General features: G+C 24.2%; 2 protein-coding genes across 7 annotated transcripts; both read right to left on the reverse strand.

Moving 5' to 3' along the window:
- Positions 1 to 1,394: 1,394 nt before the first annotated feature.
- On the reverse strand, positions 1,395 to 8,736 carry LOC122508193 (putative gustatory receptor 28a). Of its 6 annotated transcripts, XM_043621375.1 has the most exons (11): positions 8,605 to 8,736; positions 8,268 to 8,490; positions 8,059 to 8,167; positions 7,829 to 7,992; positions 7,553 to 7,709; positions 7,341 to 7,439; positions 7,094 to 7,267; positions 6,935 to 7,003; positions 6,419 to 6,508; positions 6,301 to 6,346; positions 5,076 to 5,198 (listed from the first exon to the last, which is right to left on the reverse strand). In XM_043621375.1, the coding sequence occupies exons 1-11, from the start codon at positions 8,630 to 8,632 to the stop codon at positions 5,191 to 5,193; spliced, it is 1,167 nt and encodes a 388-aa protein (XP_043477310.1). In that variant the 5' UTR covers positions 8,633 to 8,736; the 3' UTR covers positions 5,076 to 5,190. The 6 variants fall into 6 exon arrangements, 5 of the variants coding, with proteins under 5 accessions (XP_043477309.1, XP_043477308.1, XP_043477311.1 ...); XM_043621372.1 differs by lacking the exon at positions 5,076 to 5,198 and having other exon boundaries at positions 5,991 to 6,346; XR_006302204.1 differs by lacking the exons at positions 6,301 to 6,346; positions 6,419 to 6,508; positions 6,935 to 7,003; ... (5 more) ...; positions 8,268 to 8,490; positions 8,605 to 8,736 and adding exons at positions 1,395 to 2,265; positions 2,334 to 2,630; positions 3,558 to 3,731; ... (2 more) ...; positions 4,721 to 4,789; positions 5,307 to 6,225 and having other exon boundaries at positions 4,904 to 5,198.
- A 133-nt stretch (positions 8,737 to 8,869) lies between these two features.
- LOC122508192 (alkaline phosphatase 4-like) lies at positions 8,870 to 19,884 on the reverse strand. The gene is made up of 10 exons (XM_043621371.1): positions 19,706 to 19,884; positions 18,672 to 18,892; positions 18,102 to 18,294; positions 15,700 to 15,866; positions 13,664 to 13,975; positions 13,056 to 13,476; positions 12,665 to 12,858; positions 9,329 to 9,397; positions 9,154 to 9,242; positions 8,870 to 9,025 (listed from the first exon to the last, which is right to left on the reverse strand). The coding sequence occupies exons 1-10, from the start codon at positions 19,779 to 19,781 to the stop codon at positions 9,010 to 9,012; spliced, it is 1,758 nt and encodes a 585-aa protein (XP_043477306.1). The 5' UTR covers positions 19,782 to 19,884; the 3' UTR covers positions 8,870 to 9,009.
- Positions 19,885 to 20,974: the final 1,090 nt, after the last annotated feature.

Consider the following 20,974-nt stretch of genomic DNA (forward strand, 5'->3'; position numbering starts at 1 on the left):
GCTGGTATATAAATACGGTGCCGTTACACGCGGAAAGTATCATTTTACATTGAATTGTCATTGCGTTCAGACGTATTATCTCAAAAAAAAAATTAATAACGCTGACTCCTAAAGGAAATGTGGTAAAGCTGCAAAGAAAGCCGGCAAGGAAAAAAAAACATCACCAAGACTGACAAGAAGAGGAAGGAGAGCTATGTCATCTATACATCTACAAAGTGTTGAAGCAATTGAACCCCGACACTGGAGTCTACTGCAAGGCCATGGAACAATGTGATCAACTTCGTGAACGACATCTTACCGCTTTGCCCAGTACAGCAAGAGGTCCACCTCCCGGTAGATTCAAACTGCCGTCAGGCTTCTCCTTCTTTGTGAACTCGCCAAGCACGTCGTCTGTGAGAAGGCACCAATACTTGTCACCATCTCCAATGAAATATTGATCTCCTTTCTCAAAAACAATCGGCCCTTTTCAGGGCCACAAATTTTTTTACGAAAGAATTAGTTATAGTTCTAAATTATTATTATTAATTAATTTAATTGAATAGAATTAAATATGATATTTAAAAAGAAAAATTCTAAATTTTTCATAAATAATAAAATTTTAATAGAAATTCAATTTATTTAGAATAGCATTTTCAATAAAAATTTTTTTTTCCTGTTGTTAACATTTCGAACATTAAGCATCATATTAACATTTTATACTTTAAAAAATTTAATTTATAGTTTTAACTGAAATGTTGTCTTATTTGACTCAGACTGGTTATATTTCTATCAGTAATTGAAATGTCCGTAAATTTCGTATTTTTAAATACTTTCACTTATTCGAACCCTGTTGAAAGGAATATTTTTGTTTATTTTCGTTTTTGTCTTTTTATTTTCAGATTTATTTGTCAATATTGATAAAAATATTCTTTTTTTTGTTCGTTTTGTTTATTTGTTTGTCTGTTTACTTTTTAAATTTTATTCTTTTTGAAGAGAAAAGTAAATTCTAACACGATTAACAATTTTCAAGCATTTTTTTTTTTGGTTGAAGATTGAAAGTTGTAATCCTCATTTTTATATAATTTACTAATTTTTTGACATGCTCCTTAAACGCATTCAGTTTTGTCAAACTGATTTGGATGAGACGGCGTTGGAAAATAGTGAGTTGACGAAATTACGAGTCGCTTATAATATCATCAACTTGAAATATTGCTAATCGCACGATTAAACTATATGAAGAAAACTAAAGAGCAATATAATTAGGCGATTCAGTCCTCAAATTCCGAAGGAGAAAAATCTTCCTTAAGAAACGATTTACTTAAAGAACGGTAATATAATAACTTACATAATTATAATTTATTAAAATAAAAAATATGTAAAAATTTAATTATTTACATCTAATTATCATTTTCTACAATTTTTTCAGAAACAACTTAATCAGAACTTGCAAAACATTGAAGAACGTAATTACTGATTTGATAAATTACTTTGCAATTTGCGAGGACGAAGTGAATAATTCATTTATCAGTGAAGTGAAGTCCTCGAGAGAAGAACACCTCAGAAATTAAATTCACAATGTGACGATAATTCACCGTCAAGTAATGAGAAACAAAAAATAAAGGAAATTATTTCGGAAACAATTGAAAAGGATATTGATATTGCAAAAAATTTCCGACGCGAACTAAATGAATGTTTAACACGTTTAAAAACTGAGATTGCACAAATTCTCGGCATTTCATTTAGTCACGATGAATTGAATGTTGATCAGATTTCGAAAAAATTGTTGAGGATGACTCGGAATAATGAGGAATTAAATAGTAAACTTTCGTTCTTTTATTATTCTTCTTTTTTGGGATTTTTGCACAATATTGAATTTTTAAAAATATTATTTATTTGAGTGAAAGAAAAAAAGAAAGAATCTCATAATCAAAAGAAATTCATTGGCTACGAAGAAGATTATTTAAAAAAAAAAAAAATTGATTGGCCTTATGTTGTCTTGCCAGCAGGTGTCATTAGAACCCAATCCTCCCTCATACATTCACAGGGTTTGCTGTCGAAACGATAGATAATGTTTTATTAGAAGACTGTTGTAATATCCCAAACCGTTGAATGATAAATCGCAGCAAATTTGCGTTGGTTCGTGAACAAATTTAATTATTGGTACTCGAGCTTTCGAAACGGGAACAATATTGTAAAATAATTCATTTTTCAACAAGATGTTCGTCACTTCCAAGAATATTTCATCCAACATTTCCTTATTATCCTTGATGCTAATTATTGATTCACCTGAAATATTTTGTTAAGAGTTAAAATATTTCAAATCTTAAAAGAGAAAATGGTTATTTTTTTCATACCTATGTTCAAATATATGTCCAAATCGCAGTTTTGAAAACTAATTCCAGTTACCGTTGAACCAAATCTATGCGCCGCAGACAATGGATAAGATTGACGAAACAATTGATTCAACTTCTGACAAATTGGTTCATTAAAAAGCTGCAATTTCAACTTCATTTAACGCAGTTACACTCAAGAATGATTTCAATTGCTCGTCGAAAGTATTGTTTCCTTTGAAAATTGGTTTCAAAATTTTCAGATAATATTCATCTCTTATCTCCTCATTTTCATCTTCTGATGATGTATCATTCTCTTCACTGAAAAAAAAACAAATTATTGCAGTGACGAACATTTTTGTTTTATCATTTATCCGTAGGAATTAAAATTTTTCAAAATATTCAAATTCAAATCTTTTAGAAATTCAATAATTTATAAGAATATTTTTTATATTGTTTTAAATTTGTTGATAAAATTTTTTATTAGAAAAATTTTACGATAATTGAAATGATAATTAATATTGTGAATTGATAATTGAAATTAAAATTGTATAATATAAAATAATTGAATCCATGTAAAAAAATTTGTTTAAAAAAATAATTGAATTATTGAGAAGAAATTTATAAATAATTGCAAATATAATTGAATTACAGTGAAATTTTAATTATATTTATGAAAATAATTTAATGTTTGCATTAAATTTTATTAAGATTTTTTTTTTTTTAAATAATTTAATTTTTTTTTTGGAAAATTTTATTAAAATATTAGATTTATTGAAAATCATTTGAATTGAGGAAAATTTTTGAAAATAATTGAATTTCGGAGAAGAAATTGTAGTATTTTTAAAAGTAAAAAAATTAAATTTTGTCGAGAACTTTTTTAAAATTTTTAAATATATAATATAATTTTTGCGAAGAAATTTATTACTTTTGAAAATAATTGAATTTCTGCAAAACATTTTAAAGATGATGTATATTTATGAAAATTGTAAACGCAATTCTTGTAAAATTGGATTAATTCGTAAAAATTAAATTATAATTAATACTAAAAAATACATTTAAAAAATGAATTATGCAGAGGAATACAAATTTAATAAATTACAACTATTTATAAAAAAAAATTATAAAAAAGAAAAAATATTCCAAGTTGATAAAATTAAATTGAAAAAGTAAAATAATTTTGCTGATACGAAAAGACTTTAAATATTTGAAAGAGAGAAAATAGAAGAAAATAGAAGAAAATCTCACCTGGAAGGTGCTTCCTCTGAATTTTTGTGAAATACAATAAAACATTTTAAATGAATATTCAATTGTCGAAAGCGTCGATAAATAATATGTAAAATCGTTATAAAAAGAAACATCATATTATGATATAAAATTCGAAAAATCGAATTAATTGCCCACAATGTCAATTGATTGAAACTAGAAAGTGAATTTATGTAAATTTCAATATTCCATAGAAAAAAATAGAAAATACTTATAAATAAAGTATTCAATGTAATTAATCTGACAATCAAATAATTATCACTCTTAATTCCCAAATTACATGCAATTTCACAAGTTCTCTCAAAATCATGAATAATATTTTTTAATTTTTTTTGACGAAATCCAAAATTTATCCACGTTACAATAATTCCTGTATATTGTAGAATTTGCAGTAATTTATCCCAAAATGCAGAGACAATACTTTCGATTGAAAAAATTACTTTAAATCGATATGAAATATTTGTATAAAAACTTATTGACAATAATGTAATGAGAGAAGTTGTATAAAAAATTCCAAATTTGGAAGTGTGGAATTTTTCGATTTTATTTCCTGTCAATGAAAGAGGACATAGACCAATAATTTTTCCGTAATAAAAAATAAAATGCACTTTTAATGGATATTTTTCTCTTGAACATGTCGACATTGTTAAAGTACTTATTTTAATGACTTGAAGTAAATTGCAGAAGGGAAAATACAGTAATTTATATTCATTAATCGATGAAATATATTTGTTTAATAAAATTTTTTGTTCAATTAAATTAATTTTAATTATTAAATATTTACGTTTTGTAAACATCGTTTTTTTAATGAATATATACAGAAATTATCGAAAGTCATCAAGTTGCAATAAAATAATAAGATAGGTTGTAATCATTCCGCAAGTCTGAAAATATTCAAAAATTTATGATTAATTTTGCATTTTGCAGTATTTTAATTTTATAATTTAATAATTTTCTTCCGCTGTGATTTACCTGATAAAAAAATCCATTGTCCATTGATAGAAATCCACATAGAGAAACTTTAGCTCTTCTCTGAATTACCATTAGAGAAACTTTTTTGAACTGAAAAAAAAATTCTTTATTAAAATCTAGAAGGAAATTAACTTTTTTAATTATTTTGGCTGTAAATTTACTTGCAAACGTACAATTTTTTTACAATTAACTGGGTTATAAGTTATCCACATTCTATGAAGACAATTACCAAAATTATTCGCCTAGAGAATCAAAACAAACAAAAATTTGTAATTATTAGAAAAAAATAGATTTAAACCAAAAATTTCTAATTATTAGAAGAAAATAAAATTTGATATTAATAATTTGTGTCTTACCGTTTCGCACAAATTGGCCGAAACAGAAGATATTACTAAAAATTCGAAATTAATGATGAAAATCCACATTAAGAGGTAAAAAATTATATTCAGGAGCATAGCGTTAAATTCTTCAAGTTTTTGAAATATGAGATATAAGACATTTATTGCTGCAACAATATGGAGAAAATTTGTCGCCATTGTCAATAACATTGGCAGGAAAAAAAATTCCGTTATATTATCCAAAAGATCAAGTAATTCGTTGTGTAATATTCCGTATTTTTCCATCGTCAATGAAATTTGATAATTTAGAACTCTAAAAACAAGTGAAAAAAATTTATTTTTATTATTTGAAAATTTGGAAAAAAATTGTAAATATATTGATATTTTCTTTGGGAGAAAAAATAAATGAAAATTATTTTACCTGTAAAGTGGTTTACGTGAAATTTTCGATAACTTAAAAAATTTAACATGAATATTCAATTGTCGAAAACGTCGATAAATAATATGTAGAGCCGACACAAAGAGAAAGAACATATTATGATAAATAATACGAAAAAAAGAATTTATTCCAGAATAAAATTTCTCCCTATCCGAGGGAAACATTATATTTAAATGTAATTGTAGGGAAAAAAGGGAAAAATAAAGAAAATTAATAATTAATGTATAATTAGTAATTATTCGGCATATTTCAGTATTATCGTTTCGTATTCCTAAATTTTCAGCAATTTCACTAGTTCTATGAAAATGTTTCACTATTTTCTTAATTTTTTTCTGACGAAAACCAAAATTGATCCAAGTTACGATAATCACGATATATTGAAGAATTTGCAAAATTCGATCCCAAACTGCTGAGACAGAATTTTCAATTCCATAAATCATATTCAATCGGATGATGATATTTTTATAGAAAAAAAAAGAATACACGGTGCAAAGTAGAATTGTATATAAAACGCTTGTGTTTGAAATGTAATATGTTTTTTCGTTAAAATTCAGAGGACACAGTCCGAAGATTTTTTCAAAATAATAAAGAAAATAGAATTTTAGGGATAGACTTTTTCTTTTTGAACTTGTCGACATTGTTAGAATATGTATTATAGAACAGAAGTTATTGTGGAAAAATAAATTTATATTCAAAATCGATTAATGCACAAATAATTATTTTAGACTTATCTTGAAAAATTTGTCTTAATGGATTTCTAATTTCATTGTTTCTAATACCATTTCAATAAAACGTTAAATATTTTACTCAATTCTAAATAAATTAATGGATTGATTGATAATTATTAATCATATATAATAGAAAATAAATCAATTAAATTTGAATGTCTGAAAAGAGAGCAAAAGTGTTTTTTCTATTTAAAAGCCGTAAACACGCTTTTCGCTTTCGCTGTTAACAAAAATTTTCTCCATGTTACCAAATTGTATGAAAATAACTAAATAAGTAGTTATAGCTCCAGCAATCTAAAAAAAATTATTATTATTATTTTATTAATAATTAATATTTATAATCTACATTTAAATGTTTTTAATTACCGATTGCAATAGACCAGAGTCCAATGTAAATAAACCTCCAACAGAAAATGTTAATTTTTGGTGTAACAATTGTGTCGAAAAGGACTGAATCTGAAATTAATTTTATTAATTAGTAAATTAGAATAAACTATAAAAATCCAAAAATGTTCTAAACATTTAAATGAACGGAATTTATTCTTCAAATTAACGTTTCATTACAATAATTTTGCTATCAAAAAACTTTCAAAAGAAAAATATCAAAAAAGTTGATTATAAAGTTTCTAAACGTAAAATTCAACTCTCTAATTTTTATTTCAATGAATTTGTTAAAACTTATTTATGAAAATGTTTGTAATAAAAAATATTTCATTTATTTGAACGTTCAAAATATCACAAAATAAATAAATTAAGAATAGGTACCTAGGTAATATAAAAATATAAAGCAAAGAAAAAATAATTGCAGCAAATAATTTTTGTCAATATTCGTAGAGATAAAAAAATTTATATTCCTTTTAGGTTTTCAAATAATTTTCTCACCATCTCGAAAAATGCTGGATTCAACTGATTTATCTTGATTTCGTGAATGAGTTTTTCTGGAAATGTGGCCTAAAATATTGAAATAAAAAATAAATTCAATTTAATTCAATGAAATTTTATTTTATTTTATTTTATTTAAAGAAAATAACTGTTTCTCACCTTTTTCTTGGTCCAATTACAAATAAAAACAATAATAACGATTTGAGCACCGGTGATTAAAATTCCAAACATATTATTTCCAATGGTCACAAAATTTTTTTGATGTTGAATGTCGAGAATTAATCTATACAACATTAGTGTGACGAAAATAAATGTTTGTATTCCGCAAATAATCTGCAAAATTAGACAAATAATTTTAATTTCATTGTTTTGAGTCATTTAATATTTAGTAAAAAATTCCACTCACCAAGCTTGGTATAAAAATATTAATGATTTGTTTTCCAATTTTACATAATTGACAATGTGTGTTTGCTATAATACGAAGCACTTTTATATTCTCTAAACTCTGAGGGAAAAATAAAAAAAATTTACATTTTTGCTTTTTGTAATTACTATTCTCTAAAGTTGATTTTTTCCTTCATTTATTTATTATTTTATTATTTAAATTTAAATTATTACCTGAGGATGAGTCGATTTTACAATTAGATTCAATTTTTGATTGAGAACTTTGAATCTCATTCCAAGAATCCAAATAAGGCAGAAAAATAAAGATAAATTGGATTTGTAAATTAACGATGGTAACCACCAATTTGACCAATCAATTAATGTGCTTATACTGTTTTTTCGTTGTTATTTTTGTATTCACCAAATGAAAACAAAAATGAAACCAAAATTTAATATCGATTTATTTTTGTTGTAACTATTGCTTCTTTTTTTATCAATTTCCAAAATTACCTGATTCCGTAATAAATTTCCTGAAAGCTCAACAGTAAATTCGCAATGCTGACTAAACGAACAAAAACTTTTATTTCCCTCATATTCGCCTTGTAATTAATTCGACTTCCAATTTCGATCACAATTTTATCTTGCCTTGCAAAAGATGCAATAATTTTTCTAAACTGGAATATCAATTATTATTTTATGGAAGAAAATTCTTTTGTTATTAGTTTGATTTTTATTATTACCTTATTAGCTGATATTAATTTCCAAACAGTCATGTCGAGTAAAACGATAAAATTGAAAGTCTCCTTTATATGAATCAATAATTTTGCATCGAATTCCAATTTTCTTGCACTGTCAAAAAAAAAAAAAAAACAGAAAGAATGAAAATTAATATCAAATTGTAGAAAATTTTCCAATTCAATAAATAAACAAATAAAAAATATATTGTTACATATTAGTGAGACTATTGTCGAAGAAAATTAAATCAATAGACGATGTGGCGACGAGAAGTGATAAAAAAATATTATAAGCAATAAGTGATTTTTTAATAATGTATCTTCTATTTCCCATTTCTCCTCTCATTGCAAAAATAATCACTCCAAGAGTTTTCCAATTCCATGAAACCGAGTCCAATACCGAATAAATGTCCTCGTCATTTTTCAACTTTTCTTTATCTTTGAAAAATAAAATAAAGCATAATATTAAAAATATTGTGTAAAATTTGGAAAATTTCGCAATAGCAAAATATAAAGAAGCGAGAGGTAATTAGGAATTACAAAATTACGTACCTGATACTTTTTGTTTAATTTCATTCATTTTTTTACTTAATTTTGTATGTAAAACTCTCCAAAGTTTTCATTGTAATAATTCCTTTTTTTATATTAAAAGTCTTTCGAGTCTTCTGTTAACACTTCTTTTTTATAACAAATATTTTCAATTTATTTAATGTGACACATTTCTTTTTTCTTACTATTTTTCTTAATTAACTAAATGAATTGAAAGCAATTAAGATAAAACATTTCGGTCTCATATTTCTCACGTGTCAATTATTGTTTATAAATAAAATAAAAATTTGCTGTCATTCTACACATTAGAATTAATAATTGTAATTCGTATTTATCTAAATGAAAAATAATCCTTTTGAAGAAAAAAATATTAATCACCCATTTGTAACATTATTATAAGATATGTTGTTACAGCTCCACAAATCTGAAAAATAGATAATATAATAATTAATATTTTATATTAATAACAAATATTGAAAATTAAAAATATTAAGTTAATAATAGTTTTAATTTTAAAAATATAATACAATTAATAAAAAAAGAAAACCTTACACCGTACAGACAGGAATATCAATAGTCACGAGTCCAAATAAAGAAACGATAAATTTTTCCTGCAATAATTGCAGAGAAATTTTTATAATCTGCAATTAGAAAATTTTTATTTCAACACTTTTTCCAGAAAAAAAATGTTTAATTTTTGATAAGAAATTTTTTCACAGATCCTTACAGATTTTTTGCAATTTTCTGGTTTGTGATGAATCCATAATTTGAAAAACGCATTTCCAGTATTATTTGCCTATAAATAAGATAATAATAATATAATAATAATAATATAATAATAATAATATATATATAATAATAATAATAATAATAATAATATATATATATATATATATATATATAATAATATAATATAATTTGATAATAAGGCCTCGTAAAATTTATTACAACAAAATAAAATGAAAACGGATGTAAAATTTATCAAAGAAATACCTATTATTGTATTGAAAGTAGGTATTTCAATTCTCATATCAAATTAAAAAAAAATAATTTAATTCTTTTGAGAAATTTTATTGAAAATAATTGAAAGAATTTTATTAAAGTTTTTTGAAAACAATAAATAATTCTAATTAATTAGTAAATTAGTTAATAATTGAATTTTTATAATTTTGTATTCGAAACTATTCCAAAATTGAAATTAATATATTTAAAAATAAAGTTTTTTTAATTTGCATATTATCATAAAATTAATTGAATAAAAAAGTATTTTTCAAATATTAAAAAAATTAACAGAAAAATGTAAATTAAAGTACAAATACCTCGTCACAAATAGTTCCAGAAGCAATAAATGTGAAGAAAAATTCCAAAAAAATTAAGCTTGCCCATAAGGAACTGTTTATAGTCACTATTAAATCAGTTTTCTCGTAAAATTTTATATTCGTTACGTATAAAATCAAAAAATATAAATTCAATACAATTTGCAGGAAAGATAATATTATAGTGAATATCATTATAGGTGCGAAAAAGCTTGTCATCAATTCACTAAGTCCTTGCAATTCGTCATATAATTCACTCAAATAATCGAGAATCACTGGCATTGATTTGGATAAATTTGGCGAAATTTCCGCAAAGTCGGATCTAGAAGTAGAAGTCAAAAAAAGATTTTCAGTATTTTAAATAGTAAATATTGTATTTTAAATAAAATTATGATTACTCAAAATTTATTTTAATTTACAAAAATTTTTTCTTTACCTCCTGTGAAAATGATTTCCCTGCAAAATTATTGGTAAATTTCCAGTGTGTATATTTAATTTGTGAAATCGTCCTTTCAGTATATCCAAAGCACATATGAATAATGCGAATAAATTATGAATAATAATGTGAGGGAAATCACAAGGCACCCAAATTATCCACTGAAATTTTGGCGAATAGGAATAAACAAATATTTCAAAAAATAATAATCCTCCAAAAATGATGTTAACAAAAATAATACGTATACAACGTTCTTCCTCTTCTCAGTCTTGATGCCCAATTTTCTTTCAATCTTTTCAATTTTTTCAAAATTCTTGAAAATTCTCAATATCTTTTCTTGACGAAAGGCAAAAATTAGCCATGCTATAATTAGCACAATATATTGCAGACTAATTATTAAAGTTGCAATAATTGCTGCTAAAATCGTTTCCATGGGCAAAAGAGTTGTAATTCGAGTGATCATTGCACGAACGTAAACACAGAGAATTATTGAATAGACAATGCCGAAAATTGAATATCTAAAAATACCGTTTTCGTCCAATGAAAGTGGACATAAACCTATGAATTTTTCGTAGAAATAGACTAAATTTTCCAATTTTCCTTTCGTTATGCAATTTTTCACCATTCTTGTATTAATAAATTCCAACTTATGAGTTGAAATGTTCTTTTAAAAGTGAATTATTAACCGATTCCTCTCTATCTATTTTAAGAGTTGGAAAAACAAATATAAATATGTGCTTTTAGTTTAATTAGAATATTATTGATCGCAACAATGTAAAAATTATATTCGAAGAGTAAACAATTAATTTTATATCCGTAAATGAACTAAAACGAAAATAATTTTATTTGGATTTCAAAATTTTAAATTCGAAAATAAAAAATACTTCCTTTATGAGGAAGCAAAACTAATTTTAATTGCGTTTAAAAATTTTTAATTCGAAAATAAATACTTCCTTCATGAGGAAGCAACATTTTTTTTAGCAAAAATAATTTTAATTGCATTTAAAAATTTCTAATTCGAAAATAAAACATATTTCCTTTAGGAGGAAGCAAAAATTACATAAAATGAATAAATGAACAAAATAAAAAAAGTTAACTAAACATTTCAAAAAATGCACTTGATTTATTTTGAAAAATAGAAATATTTTTCTTAGACATAAAAATACCACTCTCCCACACTGACATTAACAAAACATTCGTAGCAAACAAAAAAAGAACATTCCTTATAAAATTACACAAATTCGAATTATCAAATTCGATTAACAATATTCAATTTCACTATCAAAGAATACTCATCACGCTTAACTTAAATTATTCATTAATATCTACTTTAAATAATATTTAAAACTAAAAACGATAATTTACAAACGTCATAAAATTAATTTTATCGAAATTCTTTTCAAATTAATCGCATTCTGTGAGTAATTGAAAAAAATGTAGATTATTTTAATGTTGCGATGAAAAAATCAACAAATTCTGCAAAATATCACAATTCTTTTACATATTTACACATTTTTAAAACGATTTTAAAAAATTTCCAATAAGAAAAATTGACAATATTTAAATTGTTCGGTCATTAATAATTTTTCTTTAATTTGATATTCTATTTTTTCTGGATTGAAACTTTTTTTCCTTTTATTTAATACTTTAGTGTCTTAATTTTATTATTCATAAATTCTTTAAATTAAAATAAATAATAAATAATTGTATTAGAAAATTTATGTTAAAAATACATTAATAAATTTTTAAATATGTTTTAATCTTCTTGAAAGTGAATATTTTTTGTAATGAATTTGACCTAAATGGGAATTTATTTTTTAAATAATAAATTAAATTAATCGAATAACCGTTAGCTCTTTACTAATATTAATAATTGAGAACATTTTTATTCAATTTTCGATGAAGATTAAAATTAAACGAAATTTTTTGCCAACAAAATATTGAAAATTTCTCCCTTGGAAAAGGGAAAACATCTGAAATTATTTTTTTAATATTTGACGTAATATTATTAAAAATTAAATTTAAAGGAGAAATAAATTTCGTTCATTTGAGCATTCAAAAACTTTTAGGGACATAATTCTGGAGAGAATATTAAATTCTCTCTTCATTGTACAAATTCTTATAAAATCTTATTTTCTCTCAAAGTTTGAGAGAAATTTACTTACATTTTAATAAGGCGCAGTTATAATTTTTTTTTCTTATCAAATTGTTTTCTTATCGCATACTTAATATATAATATTAAATACTGTTTTAGCGGAGACCTATTTTTAAAAATTGACTAAAATTTTTCTAAAAGTGTTTTAATACTTACGAGAAAGACGCTAAAAACCAAAAGAATTGCATTCGAGGGTATTCGAAATCCAGATGAATTTGTCGTCTCATAATAATACCTGTTGTAAGCTTGATCACAATGCGATGGCCAATCTTTGAAACATGCTGCGTAGGCCACCGCGTGTGCAATGTAATTCTGCTCGAATGTTCCCCGAAATAGATGAGAATAGGGTCCTTTAAATTTATTTCAAAAAAATTAGTAATTAACGAAAAACTTGACATTAAAATTTTATTTTAATTTAATTCATTTTTAAAAAATTTTTTATTTTTATTTCAATTTTATATTCCTAATTAATTTTCATTTTTGTCAAATTTAGGAAATAAAAAGGAAAATTATCTTGAAAAAAATAGTGAATGAGAAGGAAAATTACCAATAGCATAAAGTGCAACGTCCTCTCCACCGTGTGTTTCGTCTTTTAAATATTTTCCGGCAAAATGTCGATAATATGGATCCTTTCTTGTAGTGTCGTCCTCAACACGTCGCCACGTTTCATTGACTCGACTGTCATTTATTCGATGATAAAGGAATCCCGGTCCATTAGCATAACTGAGTGTTTCATATGGATCAATTTCCTCGGTTTGATTGGCAAAACCAAGAATATCGGTTCCTCGTTTCGGATAGCCATTCAAAGTGAATGCATGTGAATGATCGGCAGTTACAATTAGTAACGTTTCTTTCATCTTCAACTCTCTAAATGCCACCTGAATCGCATCCTCGAAATCCGATAATTCGATTAATGCCATTTTCGCATAATTCGCGTGATGTGCTATGTCTATTTTACCACCTTCCACCTGCAAACAGAAATTTTATTTTTATTACTAATCTTACTTTATTTTTATCTCTAATTTAATTATATTTTTGTTTCTAATTTAATTTCAGTTTTATTTCTAATTTGATTTTTATTTTATCTCCCTAGGCGGAAAAAAGAATTATTAAAATTATTCGAAAAATTATAATATTGTGATAATAGAATCTCACAAGAAGGAAGAATCCATTTTTATTTTTCTTCAAGAGTCGAATGGCTTGCAGAGTCATATTAGCCAATGATGGAGTTTCCTTCGATTTAACGGCACTGTATTCAACGTGACTGCTTCCGAAAATTCCCATAATTTTCGAAGTGTTTGCAATATCGATGGCCATTAAATCATTGAGATTCTTAACAATTTTACTTTGGGGATTATTTTTTTGCCAAATTTCTGCTAAATTCAGACCATCGTCTCTTGTGCACAGATCGATCACTTCTTTTTTGTCAGGAATACCCAAACATTGTCCTCCTCCTCCCATGATTACCTATTAAAAAAACACAATTAACATAAAAATTTAGAAGGAAATTTCGCTTCTCTCGTTTTATTAATTTTTATGACTAAATTAAAATTAAATTAATTCCTTTGTTACTGTTTAATCTATTATTAATATAATTAATATTTATTTGAATACCTTTAATCTAAATTAATAAATATGTATTTTATATTTATTACTAAATAATAAATAAAGTTTAGTTTTTAAAAAATTCTGTTATACATTTTTTACATATTTAATAAGTTTATATATGTACCTAGAGTTTAAAAAAATACGTTTTCAAGTACAATGGAAAATTCATGTTATAGAAAATTAATAGACTTTTTTTTAATTAAGTCCCTGATCTTTTTTTCTCGTTATTAATTAACAATGCAAATTAGCGTAATAATTAGCGTACATTAGACACATGCTTTAAAAAGAATGCTATAACAACAAGCATTTTCAATTCAACTTAAAATATTGCAGTAAAGTTAAAAAATGACAATTAATAATCTCACAGTCAGTAATTAAATTAATTAACAATAAATAATTTTTATTTTTATTTTGTATAATTTTTATTTTTTGTAAAATTAGTTATAATTCACAGTTAATGATTCCAAATAGAAAAAAGGGGGAATTACAGTCGTAAAAACAAGTTTATTATTAAAAAGACAGGATCTTTATCAACTTGTCAAGAAAATTTTATCTTTATCTCAAAAAGAACTTTCGAATAAATGAGGAAAAAATAAGAAACAAGAAGAAAATTGAAAGTTCACAATAAAATTTGCATTGAATTAAAAAATAAATGTATTGGCTAATAAATATTGAAGTCAATAAATGAACAATAAATTAGAATAGTTGAAAGGAGGAAAATAAGTTAATTCTAATAAATTTCAATTCAATATTAAATAATAATAGTTGACATAGATATTATTTAAAAATTAATGGAAAAAATTGTTATGCAATAATTGGGAGAAGAAAATTTATCTAATTACTATTTATCTAATTATTATTTTAATTATTATGTATTATTATATTAATTATTATAATAATCTATATTAATAACCGTTGTATTTCGGTAATCTGTTCGAAGTTTAGTTCTGAAGTTAGTTGTTGTTTCCTTTTTTGTTTCCTAACTTTTTTAATAATTTTTCTATTTAAATATTTTTAATTTTTAAATTAATGTATTGAAAATCAATACCACTGAATTGTTGCAAAGAATTTTATCAAAAAATTTGATAATAGAATTCCTTCGAAGAATTTTTTTATTTAGAAAAATAATTGAATTTTCGTTAAGAATTATGTTAAAATTTTTGATAATTCTAATTAAATTCTTTGAATTTTTTTTAAATAGGTAATGGAGTTTCTTTAAAAGTTTTAAGAATAATTGAATTTTATGAACAATTTCTTTCAAGTTTTTAAAATAATCGTGTTTGTTAATTATTGAAATTAAACATTTAATTTTGAATTTTATTAAAATTTTAGAAAATAATTGAATTTTTTCGAAGAATTTATAAAAGTTTTAGAAAATAATTAAATTATTTTGAAATATTTTATTATTGAGTTAAGAAAATAATATTGAATTATTAGAATAAATGCACAATTAAAAAAATTATCATCATTTACTTGTCAATTATTTATTAATTTAATTCCTACTGATATTTTATTGATTTTTTTTTTAATTTTGAAAAATACCTTTTTTCACGAAGAAATGCATACTGAAAAATTTCTTTTACCTTGAAATTTTTTCCTGGTGCATCTTCCACTAATTGTCTGGCGATATCTTTCACGCATGTTCTGTATTCTCTCGGAATTTCAGTTTCGCATTCCCAATCGCGATTATTTACGTGCGAATATAAAGCACCTGGAGTTGCATGAGTGACACGTGTGGTCGTCACAAAACCTGAAAAGAAAAAAATTTTTGTTATCAATTTTCAAATTTGAAAATCAGAAAAAGAAATACAAAATTTCCTTTTCTTTTAATTTTTAACATTAAATGTACATTAAAAAAAATTGGTCCTTTTTTTCTTTTTTCCTTTCCTTTTTTTTTACAAGTATTTAAATTTTCGTAAATTTATTTATTGCAATAGAGATAATATTTACAGGTTCAGTGAAATAGTGATAGTTTTATAGGAAAAAGAACGAAGGGTTCGGTGCTGCGACTAAAAAAGAAGGTCGTCTCGTGGTCTCTGGGTGATTAAATATATTTTCACGTGTAACCTTACCAAGGCCCTGCATGTACTGATTCCTAATTGATTGCACCGTATCATTGGTCAGCGATACATAATAATTTTCCTACTTCTAAACTTTCAATTTTCACTCGTTGCAATTTTTTTCTCAATTCAATCGTAAACTATTACAAATTATGAAAAAAAAAAAATTATTGCATAATTCCTTTTTTCATTTATTTAAAATAATTCTCTACTCGCTCTTTTTCTAAATATGTATATGTAATAAAATAAAATTTTGTCCTCGATTCATTGAGGTCAAGATGTATTCTACGCATTCTGATTTTATTTTAGAATTTTTCAGTACTTATTAATATGTACTCAAATCATTAGTTTTATTACTATTCTCCTTAATATTATTATTGTTCTTTTTTTTCTTATTATTATTATTATTATTATTATTATTATTATTATTATTTTTATTTTATGTTTATTTTTATTTCTTTTTTCTTTTTAAGTTTCTACAACAAAATTCCTGACTGTTACAAAAATTTTCAAAATTCTAATTTTCATTTCTTTTGAAGACACTATCACTTTTGGAAATTTAAAAATAAACATTTTTATCTGTATTTAAAAAAAAATGTTTTTGACTCATTGAAATAACATTAAAAATATTGCAAAGTCTGTTTGTATTTTTAAAAAGAAACTTATTTCCTGTTTGTAATTCATTGGACTTGAGAGTAATAATTGAACACGTGGATCCTCATTAGAGATTGAATAATAGATTAAAATCTTTTTGTCCAAATCTTCTCACAATAATTTAATATAAAGAATTAAGTATTCTAATGTTGTTGGTGCTATTTGTAATTTCAAAAACTATATTTAGTCCCTACGTATAGTTATAATTGGATTATTTTTTTTACATTGTTAGATTAAAAGTGTTTGACGTCAGTTATTTTAGTCGCACAAGACTAAATTTTTTTTTTCAAAGAAAAGATTGATTATTAAATTCGAGTCTTTATCGGAAATAAAAAATTTGTTTACTTTATCTTTATAATATGTGAACAATGACGACTTTCTTTGCGGGAAAAAATTAATTTTATAAAATGATTAAACTAAATTATTATTATTAACTATAATAATTTAATAATATTGTTTTTATTTTTCAAACAATTCAAAAAAATCTTTATTAATCTAAAAAAATTATTAATGTCATTATTCAATATTTTATTTTTCATTGAAGATAAAAATTATAAACACTCATGAAGCAAAATCGAAATTCAGAAAATTAATGAAAACTTGGAATATTGTTAAAAAGTTGTTGTAATCTATTTTTCAAACTGAGTTCTTTGTGTTTAAAGAAAAATGAAGAAAAAATCGTTTTTCATTTAATTTTCTGAATAATAATAATAATAATAATAATAATAATAATAATAATAATAATAATAATAATAATAATAATAATAATAATAAAACTAATTATAATAATAATTTAGTAATAAGTTTCTTGAAATATTACAATGTCAGTAAAGATGGATCATATGTAAATTAGTGACACTTAAAATTGAAATGTATGCTTAGTGGATGTAGAGGAATAAATGGAATTATGCAACTTGCAGTTAAACCGTCATTATGTCTTCCAGAGTAAATCGAAGTTCAAGTTCATGTTCAACAAACTATGTTGTTCCCCCTAAGTAAAGTTTATTCAGTTTATTCCCTTTGAATTAATATTATCTTCTAAAATCGATTAAACAAAATAAAAAAAAAATATCTTCAACTTTTTATTAATCAATCTTTTTTCTAAAAATAGACAATGTTTTCCTTATTAATTCAGTGATTGATTAAGTTAATAATTGTTAATTAATAATTAAGAGATTAATTTTATCACACTCATCGATGGAAATTTAACTCAATTTTAAATTTTTGGAGCAGAAACAAAAAAAAAAGAGAAAGAAAAAGAAAAATCTCACCAGTGTCCATTCCGGATTCTTGGGCCCAATCGGCAATTGTTGACAATTTTGCCGCTTCGTTGATATTTTTATCACACTTATTAACTTGTGCCTTTGCGTCTAGACCAAGAATTTTATATCTGCTCTTAACCCCGGAAAAAATGGCCGTAGCTGTTCCCGCTGAATCAGGAACTTGTCTATCAATATTGTAGGTCTAAAAATAAATTTTTTTTTTGATAATTTTTTTATTCTAATTACTTTTTTTAGGAATTTTATTCTTTCACGTTCCAAACGTTTATTGTTGGTGCAATGCCTTCAAAACGAAGGGGAAAAAAATGACCTCAGTCTTTTCTTTTCTTAATGCAAAAAAAAAGTAGGTCGCTTGGGAAATTATTTGACATTGTAAATTAAACTATAAACATTGTACTTCTGGTTAATATTTAAGCATATAATTTATAACGTTATTCCTCGTATTTTTCTTTTTATTATTAAGGAAATTGAGTGTAGAAAAAAATTCCATTTCCCTTATTTTTAAGTTACGAACAATATATATATATATATTTTTATTTATTAAACAAAAAGAAAAGATACCTTGACAAGTGCTGCGTTGGGGAATTTTTCAAAATTCAGTTTATACTCCTCGCCGGAAAATCCTTTAGATTGTCCCTTGAATATTCTCCCGGCAGTTATTGTCGATATTCCCATACCATCGCCAATGAAGATAATAATATTTTTCGCCTTCTTCTCCAAATTTCGCATTGACAGTATCCTCTGAAGATTTTCTTGTCCCGATTTCAGCCAAAATGACATATCTAAAAGAAAACAATATTAATATTATCATAATATTATTATCTAAATAAAGAGATTTTCTTCAAGAAAATATAAGTCACGTTTAGATGACATTTTTTGCTCTTTTATTTTTACTTTTGTATTCCTTTTTTTCTTTTTTCGAGCAAAAACAAACAATACGAATAAGGAAAAATTTTGACTTTATCTGATAATACAATTCGAAAGATAAAAAACCAAATAAAAACAATAATTAAAACAAGTGTCCGCGAAACAAAATAATGAAAGGTAGTTATAGACGAAAATAGTATTACAATTTATCACTAAAAAGTTATTCAGTTCTTTTCACTTAAATAAATAAAAGAAGAAGAAAAAGAAAAGTCAAAAAAAGTTATTTCTTGTCATTATTGAAAATAAACAAATATAAAGAAATTATTCTAAATTACAAAGTATTCAATTTCGAAAACTATTTGCAAAATATTCAATTTTGAAAACTATTTACAAATTTAATTTCGAAAACAAATAAAAGGTGAAATAAAAAATAACACTTATTTGTTGGAAAAAAATTTTTCTGAAGCCAAACGGAAATTGTAAAAAAATAATTTATTTTTTTCAAAGTAGTTTTAAGATTTTAATTAGCGTTATGTAAAAAAAAACGTAATTATGAAACAAATACTGTCTCTTCTTTTTTTCTGATTTATCTGTACGTATCGAACAAATCTTACTTTACACACATCCCAATAATAATAATAATTATTATTATGCGGCTAGAGTCACTTTATAAAATGGAATAATTAAAAAAAACTGGTTAAATAAATAATTGAAAATGTTAATTTTACCTTCATTATCGCCGGGTGATTGCCAGGAATATTGCAAAACAATTGCAAAGCACAGGATTAGTAGTGAATTCCTCATTTTTTTTTTTGTTTCAAAAAATTAACGTTTTAACAAACGAAAATACAAAATAATTGTTATTGGAGAAAAAAAATTTTTTTTCCTCCTCTATTTATAGGGGAAATTTGATAAAAAATTAAAAATTAATTAAAATTATAATTTAGAAGAAAACGTCACTAATGTCGATTTTTTCATTTTCGAATAAAATTCCTTTGATTGCTTGTCGAAAGATTGAAAATTAATCTCACTGGAACTGTAACAAGAGAAGACAATAATTATTTATTTATATTGAGAAAAATTTAATACTAATTTAATTCACAAACTAATTCACATTAAAATTAATTATCAGAATAAACTTTAGATTCCTGAAGTTTAAATTTTAATTTATTGAATTAAAAAACCTTACCTTTAGTCTGTAAGTCCAAATCGTGAGAAGGTCCTTAGAGAAAGAAGTTTGATTTTTGAAAATTCGACGAAAAGAAATAATTTAGAAATTTCCGGAAATAATTAAAAATATGATTTTAATTAATAATTAAAATATTAAAGAAAATCCTTGATGACAGGACGAAGGCAAATAGAATTTTTTTTTTCAGTTTCAGTTCGCGAGGATCAAATTTTTTTTAGAGGGAAAAATTTTGTGATTTCTTGAAAAATTCAAAGAAGGAAGAAAAAAAACAAATCTAGGATATTATGAAAGAAGAAATGATCAAGAGGCAATTGGCGCCTCGCGAATAACGCGGTAGCACTGACACGTAGGTAGAAGACAGTTTGTCACTTTATATAGCTCGTTTGATTAGCTGGTGCACGAGGTAGAGCGTGTGCAAGAGATTGGAGTAAATTTTCTGAGGACGAGTAGAAGGGGCCTACAAGAGTCGAGGGTAATCCTGCCATAATTGTCACTTTGATTATGCTTTTCGTTCTCTTCACAAAACGTACCCTAGATTCAAGATGTGGACTCATTTCTTCTTCTTCTGCCTTTTTGCGCAAAACTCTTCTCAATTTATTACCAAAAAACGAAAAAAAAAATTTTTTTCAGAAAATTATTATGTACAGTGGACAAAATTGAAATTTTCATAAATCACTGAAAAATTTGTAATTCTATAAATCTTTAGTTTGGATTTTTTTATTTAATATTTTTAAAAATAATAATTTAAGATAATTTTGTACTATTAAAATTAGAGAGAAAATTAGAGGGACTAATAATTAGAGAGAAG

The sequence above is a fragment of the Leptopilina heterotoma genome, unplaced genomic scaffold, assembly GCF_015476425.1.
Source record: "Leptopilina heterotoma isolate Lh14 unplaced genomic scaffold, ASM1547642v1 Lhet_53, whole genome shotgun sequence".
Classification (NCBI taxonomy): Eukaryota; Metazoa; Arthropoda; class Insecta; order Hymenoptera; family Figitidae; genus Leptopilina; species Leptopilina heterotoma.

What these genes read in the sequence shown, in the direction of transcription:
- LOC122508192 (XM_043621371.1), bottom strand. Translation starts at nt 19,781, where the DNA reads ATGAGGAATTCACTACTAATCCTGTGCTTTGCAATTGTTTTGCAATAT. An exon ending in CACCAGGAAAAAATTTCAAG is followed by an intron (nt 13,976 to 15,699) that starts GTAAAAGAAATT and finishes TTTTTTTAATAG; the next exon opens with GTAATCATGGGAGGAGGAGG. An exon ending in CGTTGCACTTTATGCTATTG is followed by an intron (nt 12,859 to 13,055) that starts GTAATTTTCCTT and finishes ATAAATTTAAAG; the next exon opens with GACCCTATTCTCATCTATTT.
- LOC122508193 (XM_043621372.1), bottom strand. Translation starts at nt 8,632, where the DNA reads ATGAATGAAATTAAACAAAAAGTATCAG. An exon ending in ATATTTTTATACCAAGCTTG is followed by an intron (nt 7,268 to 7,340) that starts GTGAGTGGAATT and finishes CTAATTTTGCAG; the next exon opens with ATTATTTGCGGAATACAAAC. An exon ending in GTAATTGGACCAAGAAAAAG is followed by an intron (nt 7,004 to 7,093) that starts GTGAGAAACAGT and finishes TCAATATTTTAG; the next exon opens with GCCACATTTCCAGAAAAACT.